Here is a 13,278-nt window from a genome sequence, read left to right on the forward strand (position 1 = left end):
TCAAACATGCCCGTGCCTTTTTTTCCACTGCCCTTTTCAGCTCGAGCGTTTCCGAGCTAAGAAACCTTTCTGCTGCGAGGGTGAAAGCATTCCCGCACCTGAGTCTTCCTCCTCCTTCTCCTCCTTTCTACAGGTGCATCTCTACCTGCCCGCGGGAGGAAGAAGAGGACGCTCTCTGAGGACGCCCGTTCCAAGCGAGTGGCCAAGCAGAAGGCTGCGGAGTCCCAGCGGGAGCGTATGGTGAAGGCTTTGTCTGAACTGCTTCAGAAGACCAAGGCGCCTCCAGCCCGGTTGGGCAGGCCCCCAGGGTCAGGCCCCAAAATAAGCAAGATGCTTCCCGAGCAGAACAAACTTGGCCCAGAGGCAGGCGATTCCTTAAAAACTACCCTCTCTCCCACCCTTCCTCCGCAGACGGGAAAGATCCGCAACTCCACGGCATCCTCCAGGCCACGTGGGCGGCCCCGGGGTTCCTTCACCAAGAGACCCAGGACCACACCTGAACCTCCTTGCCAAAGAGTCGACGCTCCAGATCCCCTCCCTGAAACGGGGCGCGGCAGCCCTCCCGCTTCGCCCCGCCAAGATGTCAGCCCCTCCCCGCCATCCCCCGAACCTTCGAAGAAGCCCCCGCTCATCCTGAAGTTCTTTTCCAAGTCCAGGCGGCACAAGTCAGGCAAGTTGGTGGTGACCCACGTCCGGTTAAAGGGCCACAGGCGGGGTCGCAAGAGGAAATGGAGTGTCGTGCAGAAGAGGAGAAGCTCCCCCCTTCCTTCCCTGTCTGTCTCTGGGTCGGAGGCTCCTTTGTCGGAGTCGGAGGCTTCCGCCCCTGAACCGGAACAAAAAGAGGTGGCTTCCGCTCCGGAGTTGCAGCCGGATGTTCCCGCTGCAGGTCAGGAGCTGCAGCCAGAACTTCCTGATTCGAAGCCAGAAGCGCTTCCTGAAGTGGTCGCTCAGGAGCCAGAGGAACAACCAGAGGCTCCACCCGTCGAGGCAGAAGTCTCTCAACCAGAAACGGAGGCCCCAACGCCAGGAGACGGTGTTTCTGCTTCACTGAACGAACTTTCTGGGGATCAAGAGCAACAGCAGCCCAATTCGCAGAGCGATGGGACGAGAGCCACTCCTGAGGAGGGGTCTTCCAGCATTGCCCTTTCCACTCGGGCGCAGTGTTCCAAGCGGGGCCGTGGCCGGCCACCCTTGACCGCTTCCCAGCGGGCTCAGCGGATGGCGTCTCAGCAGTTGCCGGCCAAGGCCCGAGAGGATGCTTTGGCCGCCGCCCAGCAGGCCAGCAGCCCCGGAACTGAGGAGACCCCAGCTCACAAGGCCACGTTCCTGAAGAACATCCGGCAGTTCATCATGCCCGTGGTGAGCGCTCGCTCGTCGCGCCTCATTCGCACCCCTCGCCGCTTTATGGACGAGATCCCGCAGAAGACTGCCAAGCCTGCGGAAAGCCCGGCTGCCTCAGAAGGGCCTTGTCCTGACAAACAGGAGGCGTCCCTGTCGTTACCAGTGACCTCCCTGCAGCTGACACCCCCAACCACTAGCTCTCCGAGTAAAGATACCTCCAGAGCCCTCTCCCCGCCCCCTTCTCCTGGCGTTCCCCTTATAGCTTCCTCGGCTCCCGCCCTGCCCGAGAAGCGCCGTTCCATCCTCCGGGAGCCCACTTTCCGCTGGACTTCACTGAGCCCGACATCATCCCCAAAGGACCTGGGCAAGTCTCTCTTCCAGCTGCCCAGCGACGATTCCCCATCTTTGCCCAGCACTCCGGCGCCAACCCCTTCGCCCCCAGCCAAACGGACCCCTCTGCTGCGGGCGCCTCAGTTCACCCCGAGCGAAGCGCACCTGAAAATCTACGAGTCACTGTCCGTGTCTTCCGAGGAGTCCGAACCGGTGCCTGCTTCTCCCGAGGTCAGGAGAGACCCCCCGGCATCGCAGCAAGACTCCCCCATGCTCCCCCACAAGCCGGTAGCCACCCGCAGCAGCAAGAGGCTTCTGGGGAGGACGAACCACCTCACCTTGCCTCTGTTCACGGAGGTCCCGAGGCCGCTGGGGGCTCAGGGCAAAGAGCTGATCACCATGGAGGACGTGAATTCTCCCGGCGTGGTGCACAAGGTGGCCATCCGGAGGGTCGTGCCTCCAGTGGCCCACGTGAAGGAGGCTGAGAGTTCGGAGAGTGAGGCGGAGCCTGCCAGCCCCTGTTTGGAGGAGCCGTTGCCCCCTCTGGAGGAGCCGAAGCCCATTATAACCCAACTGTCGAGCATGGACAAAGTGTACAGCCTGCTCACTCGTGCCAAGGTGCAGCTTTTCAAGATCGATCAGCAGAAGCATTTCAAGCTGGGTCCGGTAAGAGCCGTTTGAGTGGGGCGGGAGGCGCAGTTGGGATTTGGGGTGATGATTCAGGGGATCTTGGGGAATCTTAGCTGATGACTTTGTATCTGTTTTTTTAAAAAATTCCACTCATCCCGTGGGGCCCTGCTTACCAGCAGGAGTTGTAATAAGCGCAACGGTATCAGCCTCAATGCAGCCTGTACGCCCCATTAAAAGGGAAAGGAACTTCAGCATTGGGAGTTCCCTGCTGCAGGAGGTGGAGCCAGCCACAAAATCGCTGCCATAGCTTGCTGTCAGTGAAGATGCCTGCTCCGTGGCAGCAGCTTTTGCTAAATCAGTGTTTTTAAAAACCTGTGCAGCCAGACAGAAGCCTTCCTGGCCAAAAACCCCACCTATTTATCTAAAAACCCTTGGCGGGCAATAGGAAAAGTATCCGCCAGCACCATGGTCGAGGATCCTCCGGCCAGAACTGTTTCTTTAAGCTAGAGTGCTCAGTTATGAATTGCCCGATTAATGAATATATCCTGTGCTTTCTTCCTGTTTTGGGCTCCTTCTTCACGTAAGAACTGTTTTTAGAGTGGAACTGTACACTTGAAAAAGAAAGGGAATACTACAATACTAGAACCAGGGGGCATTCATTGAAAATGCTGGGGGGAAGAATTAAGACTAATAAAAGGAAACACTTCTTCACACAACGTGTGATTGGTGTTTGGAATATGCTGCCACAGGAGGTAGTGATGGCCACTAACCTGAATGGCTTTAAAAAGGGCTTGGATAGATTTATGGAGGAGAAGTCGATCTATGGCTACCAGTCTTGATCTGCCTTGATCTCAGATTGCAAATGCCTTAGCAGACCAGGTGCTCAAGAGCAGAAGCAGCAGAAGGCCATTGCTTTCACCTCCTGCATGAGAGCTCCCAAAGGCACCTGGTGGGCCACTGCGAGTAGCAGAGTGCTGGACTAGATGGACTCTGGTCTTATCCAGCAGGCCAGTTCTTATGGAAGAAAAGCAGACTAGAGAATCCATTGAAAAAGTAAAAGATAGAATTCAATGAAAAAGTAGAAGGTAGAATTCTGTGAAATGGTAGAGGCGGAATCCATTGGTAAGCCCAGTTTGTCCTTCTTCAGCCAGAACGACAGTCTCTGTGTGGTCTCTGCTGCTGCAGTCTCTGTGTGGTATCAGGCGTTCGCTAACATTTGTTATGACCTTTATCTCTGTAGTCCATTTTTAGTCAACTTCCCTCCAAGGGTGTCAGGAGAGTCTACGTAGTTCACCTTTCCTCATTTTCTCTTCTTAACAACCCTGTAAGGAGATTGTTCTGGGAGACAAGCCCAAGGTCATCCAGCAGCCTTCCGGGCACAGTGAAGATCTGAACCTGAGACTCCCCCATTCAAATGTGATTCTGACAGCCACATCATACAGGCTACCCAAGTGTGCATTAGCTTGCTCTTTAGGGCTTTGTTTCCTGGCTTGTATGTCTATATGTGTTGCTGTAGATTGGACAGGGAAGCTGAGGTTCCCGGAACTCACGAGCAATAAGCTCATAGAAGTACGAGGGTGAAGAGAGAGAACATGGTGATAAATGTATTGTCGAAGGCTTTCACAGCCAGACTCAACTGGTTGTTGTGGGCTTTCCAGGCTGTGTGGCCGTGGTCTGGTAGACCTTGTTCCTAACGTTTTGCCTGCATCTGTGGCAGGCATCATCAGAGGTGTATCACAGAGCGAGTGCGCAGCCACAGATGCAGGCGAAATGTTAGGAACAAGATCAACCAGACCACGGCCACACAGCAAGGAAAACCCCCAACAACAATGGTGTGAGTTCAGCAGTTGTCCCAGTGTAGAAATACCAAACTTTTGCTAGAAGCTCTTACAAAATCATCTTTTGGTTAAAGCATCCAGTGTAGCCTTGTCTACATTTTCAGATTTTCCAGCACATTTGTAAGAGCTGAGCTTATGTAAGAACAGAAGAAAAAGCCTGCTAAATCAGGCCAGAGTCCTAGTCCAGCACTTTGCTACTCGCAGCGGCCCACCAGGTGCCTTTGGGAGCTCACATGCAGGATGTGAAAGCAATGGCCTTCTGCTGCTCCCGATCACCTGGTCTGCTAAGGCATTTGCAATCTCAGATCAAGGAGGATCAACATTGGTAGCCATAAATCGACTTCTCCTCCATAAATCTGTCCAAGCCCCTTTTAAAGCTATCCAGGTTAGTGGCCATCACCACCTCCTGTGGCAGCCTATTCCAAACACAAATGTAGATTGTTGATTCTCTGCAGTAGCAACCGGAACCTAGACCAAGGTGGCCCAGGCTAGCCTGATCTCATCAGATCTCTGAAGCTAAGCAGGGTCAGCCCCGGTTAGTAATCGGATGGGAAACTTCCCAGGAACACCAGGGTGGTTGCGCAGATGAATGCAATAACAAACCACCCATTAGTCTTCTTCCTTGAAAACCCTGCAGGGTTGCCGTAAGTTAGCTGAAATTTGATGGCACTTAACGCACATAGTATCAACAGAGCTGCTTGGATGGTTACAGTCAGTTGCTTGGAAGAAGAGGAGAGTTTGGATTTATATTTCACCTTTCTCTCCTGTAAGGAGACTCAAAATGGCTTACAAGCTTCTTACCCTTCCTCTCCCCCGCCCCCAACAGATACCTTGTAAGGTGGGTGGGGCTGAGAGCATTCCCAAGAACTATGACTAGCCCAAGGTCACCCAGCAGGAATGTAGGAGTGCGGAAACACATCTGGTCCCCCAGATAAGCCTCTGCCACTCAGGTGGAGGAGTGGGGCATCAAACTCGGGTCTCCAGATCAGAATCCATCTGCTCTTAACCACTACACCCCGCTGACTCTCAAGAGAGATAGCTTTAGATCAGGGGTCGGCAGCCTTTACCACCCAAAGAGCCATTTGGACTCATTTTCCACAGCCCCAAAGATCTACTGAGCCGGAGAGGCCGCCTCCGTTTCGGCCCCTCCACTCACCTTTCCTTCCAGCACTGGGAGGTGGAGGCGCTGGGCAGGGAAACCCCCCTCTGCCCACGGAGCAGGCAGCCACCTGCTCTGTGGGGCAGAGGGGGATGGCATCTGTGGCCTGCCTGGTGCTGCCGCCTCTTGTGCTGCGGGAGGCAGCGGCGCCGGGCACGGAAACCACCTCTGCCCACCTGCTCCATGGGGCAGAGGGAAGATGGCGTCTGCAGCCTGCCCAATGCCGCTGCCTCTGTCACTGCGGGAGGCAGCGGCGCTGGGCAGGGAAACCCCCTCTTCCCGACAGAGCAGGCAGGCGCCTGCTCCGTAGGGCAGAGGGGAGATGGCGGCTGCTCTGGAGGGACATGCGCACGCTACCCTCTGACCTCCAGGGGTCAGAGGGCAGCGTGCCACGTCCCTTCAGCCCTCCCGAGCAGCGCTGGAAGTAGAGGTGAGGGGACACGAAAAGTGGCGCCCTCGCACACGGAGCTGCCTCTGGTTTGGCCCCTCCACTCACCCTTCCTCCCAGCGCTGCTCTGGAGGGACACACCCACGCTATCCTCTGACCTCCAGGCCACGCAGAGCCGCAGTATAAGGCTGAAAGAGCCGCATGCGGCTCTGGAGCTGCAGGTTGTAGACCCCTGCTTTAGGTGGATAGTCTGTATTAGAACAAAATTCGAGTCCAGTAGCACCATGTAAAACCCAGCAAAATTTTCTACTACGTAAGCTTTGGTGATTTGGTGGTCACTTTGATGGGGCACTGGACACACAAAAGCTCACACACTGGAAAATTTTGTTGCTCTGTAAGTGCTACTGGACAAATTTATTGTGGTCTGCGTAGTGCAGCTCTGACCTTGCAGATGTATTTGCGCTGCGTACTCCCAAACCAGGCCTGCAGGAACTGTGATAACAGTTTCACAGACAAGCCCCTCAGATAAGGGCCACCGAGCGTGTGGGAGACGGCACATTCCGCTCTGAGTCTCCATATCACCTGCTGAGTCTCCATATCACTGTTCGGTTTTGGCAAGGAGGGCTCCCCAAATCCCCCCACCCCAACAGTTCTGTCTCTTCCCTGCAGGGCTGTCAAACCATCAAGATAGATGCCCTCGAGCTTCCAAAGATCCAGACCAAGCAGGAACCAAGCTCGGAACTTAAAACAGATGGAGAAGACGGGAAAGATGCAAGAAAGCAGGTAACGGATGCTGTCCATCTGTGCGTGCTGGAGGGGTGTAGCCCAAGTTAAAGGTATTTGGGTCATCTTCATGGGTAACAACGTACTCTCTTTGACTCATTCAGTCAAATCACTGCACTGGGAGACACTTCTAGAAATGCAGTCCCCTGTCCTGGCAAGTGTTCCACAGCTACCGGTGTGTTATTTGCACAGCTGTGCTGGCCTGAACTGTGGGTTGTGGCACCTGCCTTTAATAACTGCATGTTAAGCTTGAGAAGCCAGGTGAAACATTTTCTTCTATCCACATTTTGGTGATGGTTTTTTTCCCCCCGGTCAGTTGGCCACAAACATGGTACAGAGTTGGGTGGTTTTCTGGGCTGTGTGGCCTTGGTCTGTAGATCTTGTTCCTAACGTTTCGCCTGCATCTGTGGCTGGCATCTTCAGAGGTGTATCACAGAGAGAAGTCTTGTTACACACTGTGTCTGGACTTCTCTCTGTCTGGAAGTCTGTGTAACAGACTTCTCTCTGTGAGACACCTCTGAAGATGCCAGCCACAGATACAGGCGAAACGTTAGGAACAAGATCTACCAGACCACGGCCACGCAGCCCAGAAAACCCACCACAACCAGTTGAATCTGCTGTGAAAGCCTTCAACAATACATGGTGCAGAGCTTTGACTGCTTCATCGTTCAATATTATGTTTTCATTCTGCTGTCTTAGTGGGAGCTGATAGTTTTACCTGTTGTATTTGTGGGTTGGCTGGTGACTATTCGTTAGCTTTTTCACGTTCAGTTCTGGGATGATTAGTAGGTGCTTAGAATGGTTATAAGCCGTCTCAAGGTGCATTTTAATGGAGATGACAGGCGTGTAATGGAAATTATTTCAAATCTCCATTATCCAGTGCTCACGCTAACAGCGATATCGTTGCTTCTTCTTTTTGCAGGGCCAGGAATCTCCAGTGCAGGGTCCTCGCATCAAACACGTGTGCCGGCACGCCGCAGTGGCCCTGGGCCAGTCTCGTGCCATGGTGCCGGAGGACGTGCCACGCCTCAGTGCTCTGCCACTGCGAGAGAGGGAGGAGATTGCCGCTTCGCCCACTGTTGAGGGTCAGTGCCCCGGGGGTAGGCCAAAAGGTTTGCTTCTGCAATGTCTTCTGATTTCTGTTCGGTTCGGATAACGTGGTAGACTGGTGGTTTTGAGCCCCTCCCCCCCCATTTCACAGCTGATGATGGGCACCCTAATGCAAGACGTATCTTCCTGAAGCAAAGGGGCTAAGCATGGTGTAGTGCAGGGGTCAGCAACCTGTGGCTCTCCAGATGTGAATGGACTACGAATTCCATCAGCCCCTGCCAGCATGGCCATGCTGCCGGGGGCTGATGGGATTTGTAGTCCATGAACATCTGGAGAGCCGCAGGTTGCAGACCCCTGGTGTAGTGATTAAGAGTGGTGGACTCTGATCTGGAGAACCAGGTCCGATTCCCCTCTCCTCCACATGAGCGGCGGACTCTTAACTGGTGAAGTGGATTTGTTCCCCTACTCCTACATGTGAAGCTTGCTGGGTGGTCTTGGGCTAGTCACAGTTCTCTGTGAACTCTGTCAGCCTCACCCGCCTCACAAGGTGTCTGTTGTGGGGAGAGGAAGGGAAAGGAGTTTGTAAGCCGCCTTGAGTCTTCTTACAGGAAAGAAAGGCGGGGTATAAATCCAAACTCTTCTCTTGTTAGGAAGATGTTGTGGGTTTTCCAGGTTGTGTGGCCGTGTTCCAGTAGTATTTTCTCCTGATGCATCTATGCCAGGCATCTATGGCCAGGCGAAACGTCAGTGGAAAATACTACTGGAACACAGCCGTACAACCTGGAAAAACAACAGCATTCTAGTGATTCTGGCCATGAAAGCCTTCGACAATACATTGAACATCTTCTCTTCTGAGCTGCCATTACTGCAGGAGATAAGTGGGAGTTACAAAGGGGGTTGGAGAAATAATATATACAAGAATCGAGAGGGGGCTGGCCTGTTTTGTTTGTGCTCCCCACAAGTGCCTTCCAACATTAGAAGGGGCAGGATCTCTGTTGTTCAGCCCCACATGACTATGGAAATGAGCCCCTTTTTTCCTTCCTGAGGACTGGGACTTTTTCCAGGTTGCTGCAGTTTAATGCTTTCTGAACAGGGGAGAGCGACAACTCTTTGAGGTAGGACAGGCTGAGAGAGAGTGACTGATCCAAGCCAGCTGCCATGGCAAGGAATGGGTTGCAACGCTGGGTCTCCCAGACCTTGGTCAGACCCTCAAACCACCACACCAGGGTTAAGTCGGGGGCTGAAAGAAACCTGCCTGAGTCCGCCTTTTGAGTGCCTATACTCTTTTCCACCCAAGGATCTCAGTTGAATTCTAAATCCATCTGCAACTGCTTCCTGGACCTTATTTTTAGTTCAGTGCTCCGTGGGGGTCCTAGCGCCTGCCTTGTTCTGTTCCATCCCCCCCCCCCCCCGGTTTGAACAAAAAAATAAAAAGCAAGGAGGGGAGGGGGCAGCATGATCTTGAATGACAGTCTGAGTTAACTCAGCCTGACACGCAGGATGGCCCCTGCCCTTGGTTCTCAAGCCAGGCCCAGCAAGTCAGCGGCGGCTCTCCTGCCAAGCCTGGCGACAGCCTCTCCATTCTTTTGCCCACCTCCCCTGACCCAAACGCCAAGCTGGACCAACTAGAAGCGGCTGCAAGCGGCTGCTCTCCCACCAGGCCTGGCAACCGTCTCCCCATTCCCCCACCCCACCCTCCCACCGCTGCAAACACCAAACAGGGACCGCCCGCCTCCCCCCTGCCACTCACTGATTGCCCACCTGCTCATAGTCCTTCAGGACTATTTTCTACTGTGGAAGCATCCACTTCCTCTGCAACCGCTACATGACACCTGCTGCAGATTGCCGCTTCTCCCCAGGAGGGTAGTCTAGTCCGCTCACTCTTCTGACCTTGCTGTTTCCCAGAGACCTCCTCGGCTTCCGAGAGCGAGTGCGGGCAGCAAAAGCAGGCGAAGGTGGATACGGTCATGAAGGCCGTGCCACACCCAGCACGCCGCCACGTCTCTCACCACCACGGCAAGAAGAACCGAATGACCCGCTGCGGGAAGTGCAAAGGCTGCCTGAAGCTTCAGGACTGCGGGGAATGCATCAACTGTCTGGACAAGCCAAAGTTTGGTGGGCCGAACACCAAGAAGCAGTGCTGCGTGTGAGTGTGCCCGTGGGGTTCCTGCCTCTGCTCCAGGTGGCTTGCCCCTCTGCTTAACCCTTTCGTGTCCTTGGGGAGCTGAAAGTGCTCTTTTCTGCCTCCTGGTTTCAGCTACGACTATGAGGAGTCTGGAACCACGTGGTTGCAAGCACGTTCACTGGTTTCGGGGTTCAGAATCTGGAAACCCAGAATTGGCAACCCAGAATATCTCAGCCTTCACTTTTCAAAAAATTGGCCATGCTGGCAGGGGCTGATGGGAATCGTAGTCCACGAACATCTGGGGCGCCAGAGTTGGACACCCCTGCTCTAGCCCTTAGTACTGGGAAAGTGTGTTTGCAAATATGGTAGGCATTTACCCCCAATTCTGACTGTGTCTCACATTTTTATATCTCCAGGCAGCTTAGAGTCCATCTACCCTTCCTTTTCTCACAACAGCTTTGCGAAGTAGCCTCGATCGAGAGAGAATGACTGTTCTGAGGTGGCTTGGGGAAATGCACGGCCAAGTGGGGTTTTGAACCCTACCTCCCCATGTCCTGGTCTAACAGTAACTGCTGCACCGTATTGGCCTTCAGGGGCTAATGGTAGGGTGCACATTACTGCTGTCCTACTACTTCATGGGCCAGATCTTATTTATTTGTGTCCCACCTTTTCTTTTGGCTCTAAGTTTAGTTTGAGGAAGATTCAGATAAGGCTGTTTGGAGGATGATTTGACCCATGACGGTGTCTGCTGACGCTGCATTGCTTTTTGGTGGGAAGTTCATTTGAAGTCCTATCCCCTGCCTGGCACAACTAGGGTTTTGTGAAGACCTTTCAAAAGCGGGCTTAAGACTTGATCAGCGCCATCAAGCATCGAAGGAGTAACATCTGCGTTAATCCTACAGGGGAAGGAATATGGACCAAGGAGGCCAACATCCTCCTTTGGTTCACTAGTATTTAAAATTCCAGACCCAAACAAGCAAGGCTGCCTGCCCCCATGGTAAACGCTCAACAGTCTGAGCATCTCCGTTGTGCCACCTGTTGCCCCCTCTGTAATTTTTTAAAAGATATTTCTACCCCACATGTCTTCTGGGCGCAATTCATGTGATCACATGGGGGTTGCAGAATCACCCCCTGCACCACTCTGCTGACGCCCTCCTCCTCCCCCGGCCCCAGTTACAGCAGCCCGGCTCCCTACGGTGCTTGACCCTCCACCAGCCTCCTTCTCTGGCCCGGCAGAATGTTCCCTGCTCCCAGGAGTGGACTGGCGGCTCTGTGCCCCCCTGTTCCCGCCTCTTGCACTACTGGTCGCCCAATGCTGTATAGCGCTAGAGGTGGGTGTGGTGGCCGCCGGTCTGGTCCCGGGAGCAGGGAAAGTTCACAGGAGGCTGGTGGGGGCTCAAGCTCCACTTCCCCCCCCCAGGACAGACTCCTGGGCTCCCAGACAGTTCGTAGGAAGCTAGGCTGCTGTAAGTGGGGCCGGGTTGCTGAAGGGCAGAAAATGGCCCTGGGCGCCATTTTCTGCCGGTATACCTCTGTGTTTCCTCATGTGGGCCAAAGCGGTGTGCATATATCTATCTATCTATCTATCTATCTATCTATCTATCTATCTATCTATCTATCTATCTATCTATCTATCTATATATCTATATATATATATATACACACACACACACATACACACACACAATATATATATATATATATAGTGTACAGTATTGATGATGATGATATTGATATTGTTATTATTATTGTTGTGTACTGCACACACACACTACACACCACCCTTACCTGCAATCTCACCGAATATATTCTGCCGGGCCATATATATATATATATGGCCCGGCAGAATATATATACGGTCAGTTGTTATGGCAGTTGTTATGGCATTACAAGTTCACAATTTAAAGCTCACTGACATAACAGTTAATGCTCAGTCTTGTCAATTTACTCATTTCTGTATATCTGGAGGTCTTTAACTTCTCCCTGTTTGGCCCCAGGCTACAAAGAGGCCCATGGGCCAAATCTGGCTCACCATCAGCTGCCCACTGGATTTCTTGTTGCCACTCCTTCGTGCAGGGGTGTCCAACTCTGGCCCTCCAGATGTCCATGGACTAGAATTCCCCATGCTGACAGGGGCTGGTTAGAGGTGTATGGGGGGGAAATGGCCCCCGGAGATAACTCCTTCTCCAGGCGCTTCCACGCCATGCCTCTCCCAAGCCACACCCCTGGGTACAGGGGATGCAGAGACCCTGGCCGGAGCTCCCCTGGCCTCCCTACAGGAAAGCCTGCTTTCAAAAGCTTTTGAAAGCCTGTCTGCATGAAAGGGGGGGGGGTTGACAGTGGCAGGTGGCTCAGGCGGGCGCTGCGACTGCCTGCTGCTAAGCCCTGCCCTCTGCCTCCCTGCAGGCCGGCTCCTGGGGGACAGGGCTTGGTGGCGTGTGGCTGGGGTACATGCTGTTTGGTCCGGTGCCCCCCTCCACATGACCAAAAGGCATGTGCCCAGGGACGCGGTACACCCCTGAGCGGGTATCTGTGTACCCATCTTATGTTTCTGTGTGGGGGGCGGGGGGGTTTGGCAGAATAGTTATCCTTTCTGGCTCTGGGGTAGAAGAGGTAGACCTCCAGTTTTCCTTGCTGTAGACCAGATCCTTCTTTTCCTCTGAAATGCTTTATTGCCTTGGCTGCTGGTTGTGATTCACGGATCCCTCCTTGTCCTTACTCTCTGAGCTGAAGCGTGTGCTTTTTCAACTGTTCCCATGGTCTGATTATGTATCTCTGGCTAACCGGCAGGTATCGGAAATGCGACAAGATAGAGGCGCGGCGGGTGGAGCGGCTGTCAAAGAAAGGTAATGACTGTGCGTAGGTGGGTGGTGGTTGTGCAGTGATGTGGGTCTCGTCGTAGTTTTGTTTCCACCCCTGCATGGCTTTCTGGTCAAGAGCATTGCGAGTCTCATTATAGCTGTGTGTCGTTCCGTTGTGTCCAGTCCCACACCTGGCAGAGAGCGGGAATTCCACCTTTTTTTGAAATTTCAATCTCAAATCATGGTTGCCCCATTCTAGGAGAATGGATTATGCATTATAATGGTAGTTATGTGCACGTGTGTCATGTTGTTACGCAGCCCCATTTAAGGAGGGAAATGACGTTTGGCTTGCTTTACAGTGATGGAAATCGTGCTTCCCGAAGTGTTAAATATAACTTCTAATGCGAGAATAAGATGTCTGTAATACTGGTCAGGCCTGCAAATATAGTTTTAAATAAAATTCTGTCATGGTTTGGGAACAAAGTATGTTCTCTTGAGTGACCTTTGGAAGTCCCAGGATTTTGTGCAGAAGCACCAATTTTGTGTCAGTAGCTTCATCGTGTATAGTGTGGCTCGGTCGCAATTGTGTTAGAATGCCAGATGCCTCGAGCAAGCGCCTGGCTTCCGACTCCAGGTGGCGCTGGGGACCTCTGCAGGGATGCAGCCATTTTGCTCTTTCTCTGTTTGGATCAGAGCCACTGTCCTGCTTCCAGCCTGCAACAAGGAGACAATGCCAAAAAATTGTGAAGTATACTTCAGTTGAGCCCTCTAACGCAGCCTACTTCACAAGTACAGTGGAACCTCGGTTTTCGTTGGTAATCCGTCCGAAAAGA

General features: G+C 53.1%; 1 protein-coding gene across 3 annotated transcripts in view; it reads left to right on the forward strand.

The window, feature by feature from the left end:
- KMT2B (lysine methyltransferase 2B) overlaps nt 1–13,278 on the forward strand; it is a 74,458-nt gene that overhangs the window by 18,456 nt on the left and 42,724 nt on the right. For 2 of the 3 annotated variants that reach the window (XM_048500451.1, XM_048500452.1), the window contains exons 3-7: nt 134–2,337; nt 6,356–6,469; nt 7,392–7,581; nt 9,425–9,665; nt 12,435–12,490. In XM_048500451.1, coding sequence (XP_048356408.1) covers nt 238–2,337; nt 6,356–6,469; nt 7,392–7,581; nt 9,425–9,665; nt 12,435–12,490 — 2,701 coding nt within the window. In that variant the 5' untranslated portion in view covers nt 134–237. The remainder of the gene's footprint in view (nt 1–133; nt 2,338–6,355; nt 6,470–7,391; nt 7,582–9,424; nt 9,666–12,434; nt 12,491–13,278) is intronic. The other variant, XM_048500453.1, reaches the window with a different exon arrangement.

Source organism: Sphaerodactylus townsendi, linkage group LG06, assembly GCF_021028975.2.
Source record: "Sphaerodactylus townsendi isolate TG3544 linkage group LG06, MPM_Stown_v2.3, whole genome shotgun sequence".
In the NCBI taxonomy this organism is placed as follows: Eukaryota; Metazoa; Chordata; class Lepidosauria; order Squamata; family Sphaerodactylidae; genus Sphaerodactylus; species Sphaerodactylus townsendi.